Below are 8,679 nucleotides of genomic sequence, written 5' to 3'. Positions count from 1 at the left end.
AAAAAAAAAAAAAAAAAAAGAATTGGAATAGCTCCTTGTCCTCTGAATGTGAATGTTCCAGCTTTCCTGTTATTTACCTTTTCACCATAAAACTAAACTCCCAGGCTCATAAAATGGAGCTCACCTTGCTGTTTAGTGGATGTTTCCTTGTTTCTTAACCTCTCTATTTCTTTTTCTTAAAAATGGGAGAGATATATCTCATCTCACTCGTGTAAGATAGAATGGTTCAGTGTTTAGCACAGTCTGGCATATAGTAGGTAGTACTTACAAAGTAGCAGTGATTATTATCCAGAAATTTAAAAGAGTTACCAGGAAAGTTGTCTTCTGCCTTTTTACAACTGCTATAATCTGTGAACATGTAAATATGTTATCAAAGGGCATTTTCACACATGGAAAGTAAGCTTTCTAAATCTGCCTTTGAAAACTAACACCTGATGTATGTGCATTTCTACACGTTTCTTTTTTTTTCAGCTTTAATTGAGTTTATTGGTACATTTTTGGGATACAGTACAGTTACATTCATTGTTGGGAGCTTCTCCCTCTACATGACAGGTCTTGGTTCTCATTTTTTCCCCTTGTCCCTGCCCTCCCTTTACCCCATCTACAAACACTTTATTTTCATCTTTTCATTATCTCACATTTTTTTCTTTTCCCTTATTACCCTTCCCCTACCCATCCCACCTTCCCTACACCTTTAGCCCCTTTCTTCCCATTTCACAATGTCAGTTATCTCATTAGGATCTTATGTACTATTACAGTTTATTCACACCAGAGAAACTATTCAGTATTTACAAATGTGTGACCTATTTATATACTCCTAAGTGAAATACATGTTTCTTAACAGTGCTTTATTTGCTTATTTCACCAGGTGAAAGAAAAAATGTTTTCCCGATTGAGATCAGTTGCCACTCCTTGTGCTGTGGCATGCCGTCATTTGCACACGAAAGAGAAAGGAAAGCCACTCATGTTGAATCCAAGAACAAACAAGGTTAGTAACATTAGTGTTTTCTCTCTTCTTATAGGATTAATATATTTTAGACTAACAAGGTATGAAATTTTTGTATTTGATAACTTTATCCTAAGACCTTTCAGAGTTATTTGCTTCTTTACATGAACTTTTCATTCTTCATATAACAGAAATCATGGCTGCTTTATTCCTCCTAAATTTCATTCTTTACAACTTTTACCACCCGAAATAACTTGACTTGATTCTTATTTCTAGCTAGTTTAGGCCAGCCCTCTAGCCAGGACTGTTTTGCCAGATGTGGTATATTTAAATTTATCCAGGTATTCATTCGCCTTGGGCTTATCAGTTAGTTCTTTGGAAGGTGGGACCAAAATTGTGAAATGAACCTTTATCTAAAATCCACCCTACCCCAACTCCCATCTGGCTTTTTGGGCACAAGTTATTGAATATAAATAATTTTGCTCATTAATTGGTCTAGTGCTTCATAGAAGAGAGTCCCTGACTCATTTTGTTATCATCTTTAGAATGGAAGTGTTAGACATTATTGAAATCCACTCATGACTTCATCCTTTATCTAAGCTGGGTTTGGTGGGTATGTTAGTTACTTTTCTCTCATTGCTGAGGCAAAATACCTGACACCCAGAGTTAGAGGGGAAGAGGTTTATTTGGCTTCTCGTTCGTAGAGGTTTCAGTCCATAATCAGCTGGCTCCAAGTCTAGGATGGCAAACGGGCATTGCAGAGGAGAGACAACATGGCGCACACACAAAAGGCAGCAAAGGTAACAGATTAACACAGTCTCCCTGCCCCTTTTATCTTATTCAGAATACTTAGGGTAGGTAGCACTCACATCCTTAATCGTAGCACCTTTGAGCCTAGCATTGCATCATGAATCAGTTCCAGCTTCACACACTCTAGATCAAGCCTAGATGATCTAGATGACCACATGAGGCTACAGGGGGACATCTAGACCCAAACCATAACAGTGAGCAAATCCTTCTCTATTTTTTAGTGGCAACATTAAATAACAAACTTAATAGTTAAAAGGACTGGACTTAGCCCTATAGGCATGTACTACCATGCCTAGCAGAGGCAGGACTTCCTTGAGTTTAAGGCCAATCTGGACTACATAGTGAGATCTTTTGTCAAAAAACAAAGAGGTTACAATTCTAGTTTCACCCTTGGTTTGCCAGGTGACTGGGAGTCTGACCAAGCTCTCCAAGCATCTTAGCAGAAGTTATCTGAAAAAGAAGAACAAGAAACATAGCTCCTATTTCATGATGTTTTCAGGGCATCAGATAAAATAAGGCTTTTGATATGCTTAACGTTGTGTCTGGTATATGGTTAAAAAATGAATAAATAGTGACTTTGGTTGTGACTCAGTGGTAAACTACATGCTTAGCAAGAGCAAAGCCCTGGGTTCAATCCCAAGTGCAAAAGAAATTAATTAAGTATAGCTTTGATTAAATATGTATTAAATAATAAGTAAATATAATTCAGGAAAGATGTCTTAAGGAAGCTTGCAAGAGGATGCATAGTTTATTGTAATATATGAAATTTTTCTTTTTCAGGAAAGGTATGTTCAAATTTAAAGTGTGATTCATTTGAAAAGAAAAGTAATCAAAAATTTGGGAATCCCTAGCTGGGGTGGTGGTGCATGCCTGTAATCCCATCACTTGGGAGGCTGAGGCAAGAGGATTGTCACAAGTTTGAGGCCAGTGTGAACTACATAGTGAATTCAAGGCCAGCCTGAACAATATAATAAGACCCTGTCTCAAAAAAAAAAAAAAAATCAATCCCATCTCTTATTGGCAAAATAATGAACTATATAGTATAAATTTTCAGGGTTTTAGACTTACAAAGGATAATTTGACCAAGGGTCATGCAGAGCACTTCATCTTTTTATTCTTGGTACCTGACAGAGTCAAAATTCAGCAAGCAGTTTGTCTTAGTTACTTTCTTGTCACTGGGATGCAATACCTGATAAAATTCTAAGAAGGAAAGGTTTATTTTGGTTCCTAGTCTGCAGAGGTTTCCAGTCCATAGTCAGCTGGCTCCAGGGCAGGGCAAATGGCAGAGGAATATAGTAGAGCAGAAACTGCAGGGGGACATCTAAATATGAATCATAACATTCTGCCTCTGCCCTCCAAAAGGCTCATGCCCATCTCTTTATACAGAATGCATTTAGTCCATCTCTAAGTGTTAGCAGAGTCCTGATAGTTTCAGCATTGCCATAAAGTCCAAATGCAGTCTCCTCTAACATATAAGGCAAACTCTTAACTGTGAGCGCCTGTAAAAATGAAAAGTTAAACACTGCCAACATACAAAGGCACAGGGTAAACGTTCCTATTCCAAAAGGAAGAAATAGGGGGATAGAAAAGAACGGGACCAAAGCAAAGCTGAGATCTAGTGGGGCAAATACTTAAAGCCTATATAGTTCCATGTCTAGCAACCAGATCAAGTTGTGATGAGATGTGAACTCCAAAGGGCTTAGGAGATGCCACCCCTGTGGCATTTAGAGGGTGATTGTAACCCCTCATGACTTTTCTCTTGGGCCAGCTTTGCTCATTCCATGGGGCTTTCCTGAGACATTCCACATTCCTGGCTTTCCCAACATCCTGAGTCTCCAATGCTTTATGCAGTGCCTTCAGGGGCATACTGTGTGGCCTCCCAGGCCTTCTTCTGCAATCTGAGTGAAAGCCTTCCTGACCCCACAATTCTTAATTTCTGCATACATTTAAAACCAGTACCACGTGAATAACACAAAGGTCTGCTGTCAGCTGGCACAGTAGCTGACAGCTTTTGTATTTTGCTAGTAGTTGCAGAAGCCAGTGTGATTGGGCTGGCTGAACACAGTATACTGAATCTTGGGAATCAATGCCCTAGGTCAGTGTTGGTGAACATATGGCACATATGCCCCAGTGGGTTGTTTGTTATCATTGAAAGCCTGGGTGGTCCTTCTCCAACAGATGGCCCTGGGCATCTCTTCTCAAATGAAAGCCTTTCACTTTTGCATTTTTGAGCCTTGAGGGTGGGGTCTTCATGATTGCTCACATGCCTTCCCTTAAGCCATTTTTTTCCTATTGTCCAGTTCCAAAGTACTTTTGAAAAATTCTTAATGCCAACCTTTTCAGCAACCAAGCCTGCCCAGTCTTTACAGGCCACAACTTTACCAGAGTTTCTTTTATAAACCATTCTTCTGGGCCCTTTGCTCTTGATTCTCAATGTGGAGCTGGCTAAAAGCCATTAACAGTATCCAAACCACAGCCTAAGTATTTGGCTGCCTTGACATTTCCTGTGTCAGATTAATTAGACTGCTACCTTTAATCTCAATCTCCTGCAAAGTCTCAGGATGAGAGCAAAATGCAGACACGTTTTCCGCCAAAGCATAACACACATGGCCTGGAGGCCAGCTGCCAGTAGAGTCCTTGTTCCCAACTGAAATCTCCTGATCCTGTTCTTTACTTACTGTATTTCTGTCTGCATTCTGGTCTTCTGCATTGTGACTTGACTCTCCCATGTAGCTGAATATACAGTATTTGAGAGCTGCTTTTTCAGCCAGCATCTCCAAGCCTTTCCAAACTCCTCCCACAAGCCAGTTCAAATAGCTCGTGAACCACAAAGGTCAGGTAGAGCTACAGCAGTGACCCCACTTCTCTGGTACCAAAATCTGTCTTAGTTACTTTCTCATCACTGGGATACAATACCCAATACCCACAACTCTTAAGGAGGAAAAGTTTATTTTGGCTTACAGTTTGTAGAGGTTTTAATCCATAGTTTTCTGGCTCCAAGGAAGGGCAGCATGGCAGAAGAGTCACAGTTTATGGCATGGCAGTGGGAAGCAGAGAGAGGTCTTAAGGGAGGAGGAAAAGAGAATACACCCTTCTAGGCCCACACCCCCAGTGACCCACTTCCTTCAACCAAGCTTCACCTCCCACATCACATTTAACTATAAACCTGTCAGTGGGGGGAAAGGAAGGGGGAACAAGAAAAAAAGAGAGAACAGAAGGAAAGAGGAAACAAAGCTATTATTAATAAGGAGGGGAAGAGAGGTTGAGGGAGATGGGGGGAATGGGAAGAAAAACAGCAAGATATATCATGTGCAGGTACAAATTCCCTATGATGAATGGTAACATTATATGTGTCTAACATGTGCCAATAAAAGATTTTAAAATAATAGTAATAAAAATAAACTCCTCAGGGGGACTGAACCGCTGATGACTATAACACCTCCATGATCCAGTCCCCTCCCCAGAGTACCACCTATGAGCACATCAGGCCAGAGGAGCTATCTACGTATAAGTCATAACGCAGTGAGTTCGAAGCTTAATGCAAATCTTAAGCCCTTTTGTTTTTTCCTCACTTCTTCAAATCTTGCTTGCTCTTCTAGGTACACCTCATTAGAAATCCTAGGCTGGGGTTACAGCTCAGTCATAGAGTTCCTGCTTACCATGCTTGAGACCCTCGAGTCCCCAGCACTCCCAATCCAACTGTAGTTCTCCTGTAAAGCCTTTTATACCACCATGGACTGGAGTAATTGTTCCCTTCTTTGAAACTCCAGAACAGTTTTTATCTTTCTGTTCCTGTGGCAGGTAATCAATATATATTGCTTTATGCATCATTTCATGTCTTATGCTATTATTGAAATCATTGATAGTATTTATATCTCTGTGGGTTTATTTCTTCTTGACTGCATTTCAGGTTCCTTTGGGCAGTACCATTCCTATACTTCTTTGAATTTTTTACAATGTCATACATAGAGTAGCCCCTTGATAAATATGTTCTCTGGGTACTTAGGGGTTATAACAAATTTATAAAGTACATTAAATGACAAATTTCAAGAAAGGGGATAATCTAAATGCATTATAATATTTCTAAAGAATGTGAGGTCTGTACCAGTCCCTATATTTGATTCCCAGTAAAGGAAGAAAAGACGGAGGGAGGGAAGGAGATAAAAGAGAAAGGGTATAAGGGAGAAAAAGAGAAAAGAAAATTAAATCTCTTAACGTTACGTAGTATCTGTATATTAGGTCTTTGGAAGACCACTTCTGGAAATCCCTTAGTATCACAGTTGGGTTTTTTGTTTGTTTGTTTGTTTCTTTGTTTTCAGGGTATTTTTGGTGCTGGGGTAGGGGTTGATGCTGGGCATTGCACATATGAAGAGCATGCTCTACTACCTCCAGTCTTAGAAAGATTTTGTTTGTTTTTAAGAAAGACCATAGACTGGTTATTCCTAATTAGGAGGTCATGAGCTTCTTTGGAATTCATCATGTTAAGAAATCAAATTTGTGCTGTAGACCAAATTAATAATTTCATGTATTTATAAATCTTTTAAGAGTTTGTTGCTGTTGTGTTAAATGTAATTAAAGGCAAGACTAAATTGGGAACCTGTTTAAATGTGTTTTAATCATTAATCTACTAAAGGTTCCCCTGTTGCTGTGTTCATAATTGCCATTTAAAAATGTAGGACTCCGTGATACTAGATACATTCATTGTTGTGCAACTATTACCACTATCTAGTTCCAGAACTTTTTCATTATCTCAAGTGGGAGCCTAGTATAGAAAATACATAATACTGAATTGGATATTCATTTTTATCAGAGTCTTCAAACATTTAGAGGTAACTGTGGTATTTTATTTTATACTTAAACGGTGCTTCCATAAGATAGAATTATCAAACAGCAAATCTGGAGAATATTGAGGTTGAATTTATTATGATTATAATTGTAAAACTGTAAGCAATTGTTTGATTATAAGATGAGCCAAACATATGCATAGCCTCCCCCTTACTTTCTTCAGATCTTCATACCTCTGTATTGGCTGTCTTAGCAAGAAAGAAGCCAACATATTTATGGATGAAGTGATATGTCAGAGTTATAGGAGCCCTTCTGTAATTAAAAAAAACAAACACTATGAAATAATAGCTCAAATAATCATCTCAAATTTTTCCTGCCATCTAAATTCCTTATTCCCAGTTCTTCCCATAATATTAGTGAAATCTTTATTAAGCTAAATACCATTTTTAAGATATGAGATTATGAAGAGATTTTACTTCAGATTCTAATCCTAAAGTACTTTATTTAGAATAATAAACAATAAATTGCTAGAACTAAAAGAACTAAATAAATGTAAGTATCAGCCCAGGGATTTAGTTCAGTGGTTCTGCTGTCTGCTTCACAAGCGTAAGGTCCTGAGTTCAATCCCCTGTACCCCCCCAAAAAAAAAAAATTTAAAAATTGTAAGTATCTATGTAAATCTTTTATGGTACTGGGCATTGAACCCAACGCCTTCACTCTGAGCTACATCTGCAGGCCTTTTTCATTTTTGTGGGATAGAGTCTTGCTGAGTCACAAAATTGACCAGTCTGGGCTCAGACTTGCAGTCTTCCTGCCTTGGTATGATGAAAAACATATACTGATTTCTTGGTCTTAGACTCCCAGCATCCAGGATATGAGGAATAAATGCTTATTTATTAGCTACCTAGGTTATGATAGTTTTATACCAGCCTGAACAGACTGAGACATCCCAAGTTTCCTCATCTAAATTGTTGTATAGGGGGAAAAATTTGTAAAACTTGTAAAGCTACCTTAAACACTGTAAAGTACTCTGGGAATCGTTATTCCATTCAGTAATGTCTTATAATTTAGTTAGCTATAACCCTGTTATTGAGTACTGTTTCCAATTTGACTTTATAAATTTCTGTTAATCATGTTGTGAGCTTTATAAATAAGTATTTATTAATTTCTTAATCCTTGGTGGACTATTCTAATTGCACTCAGAAAGAAGAGAAAGTACCTCTTATTTGCACACTAGCATGCCTACCTGCATGTTTAACAATCTGATTAAGGGATCTCTATCAGAAGTGATGTATGTAGATGAATTAGCTTTCAGTCAATATTAACAAATACCTGAGGAAATCAACTTAAAAAGAAAAATGTTTTAGGCCGGGGATTTACCTCAGTGGTTCCACCACCTGCCTCTCAAGTACAAGGTCCTGAGTTTGATCCCTGGTACCAAAAAAAATTTTTTTTGAGGTTCACAGTTTTAGAGGTTTCAGTCTGTGGACAGTTGATCCTGCTGCTTTTGGGCCTGTGGCAAGGCAGCAAATCATGGAGGGGAGTGCGCAGTGGGGAAAAGCCATGACATGAGAAAGAGGATGACCCACAATTTCCTTTAAAGACCTACTCTGAGTGACTTGAAGACCACCCTCTTTTTGAAAATAGTTTTAGTTTATTAGTATGTGTGTACAATGCATAATGTTTGCATTCCTTGTATGGAGTCAGTATGTATACATAACACGTCTTAATTCCTTCTTTCATCCCTTTGCCTTTCCTTAGCCCCTCCCCTACCTCTTGATCTCCTCCCTTGTTTGTATGTATTTGCAGTACATAGTATTTACATTTGTTGTGTGTAGCTGGTTATATACATCATATTACAGTAATACATGCATATCCCTGTTTATAGCAGCACAACTCATTCTAGTTAAATTTGGAAGGGACTCACATGTTCATCACAAATGAATAGATAAAACATGGTGTTCACACACAATAAAGTACTACTCTCCCATAAAAAAAGATAAATTGGGGCCGGAAATTTAGCTCAGTGGTTCTGCTGCCTGCCTCACAAGCACAAGGTCCCAAGTTCAATCCCCAGTACCAAAAAAAAAAAAAAGATGAAAAAGACCCTACCTCTTAATAATCTACCATTTTCCAAT

At 38.4% G+C, this 8,679-nt stretch overlaps 1 protein-coding gene across 7 annotated transcripts in view; it reads left to right on the top strand.

Annotated features, from left to right (window-relative positions):
• The window catches only part of Me2 (malic enzyme 2), a 76,554-nt gene that overhangs the window by 11,908 nt on the left and 55,967 nt on the right, over positions 1-8,679 (top strand). For 4 of the 7 annotated variants that reach the window (XM_010621731.3, XM_010621730.2, XM_033757601.1 and 1 more), the window contains exon 2: positions 869-988. In XM_010621731.3, coding sequence (XP_010620033.1) covers positions 881-988 — 108 coding nt within the window. In that variant the 5' untranslated portion in view covers positions 869-880. Of the gene's footprint in view, positions 1-868; positions 989-5,166; positions 5,279-5,355; positions 5,558-8,679 lie in introns of those variants that run through there. The other 3 variants (XM_010621732.3, XM_010621733.3, XM_010621734.3) reach the window with 3 other exon arrangements.

Source organism: Fukomys damarensis, unplaced genomic scaffold (assembly GCF_012274545.1).
Source record: "Fukomys damarensis isolate Sample0158 unplaced genomic scaffold, DMR_v1.0_HiC HiC_scaffold_30, whole genome shotgun sequence".
Lineage (NCBI taxonomy): Eukaryota > Metazoa > Chordata > Mammalia > Rodentia > Bathyergidae > Fukomys > Fukomys damarensis.
This window is presented reverse-complemented; position numbering and strand designations above follow the sequence as displayed.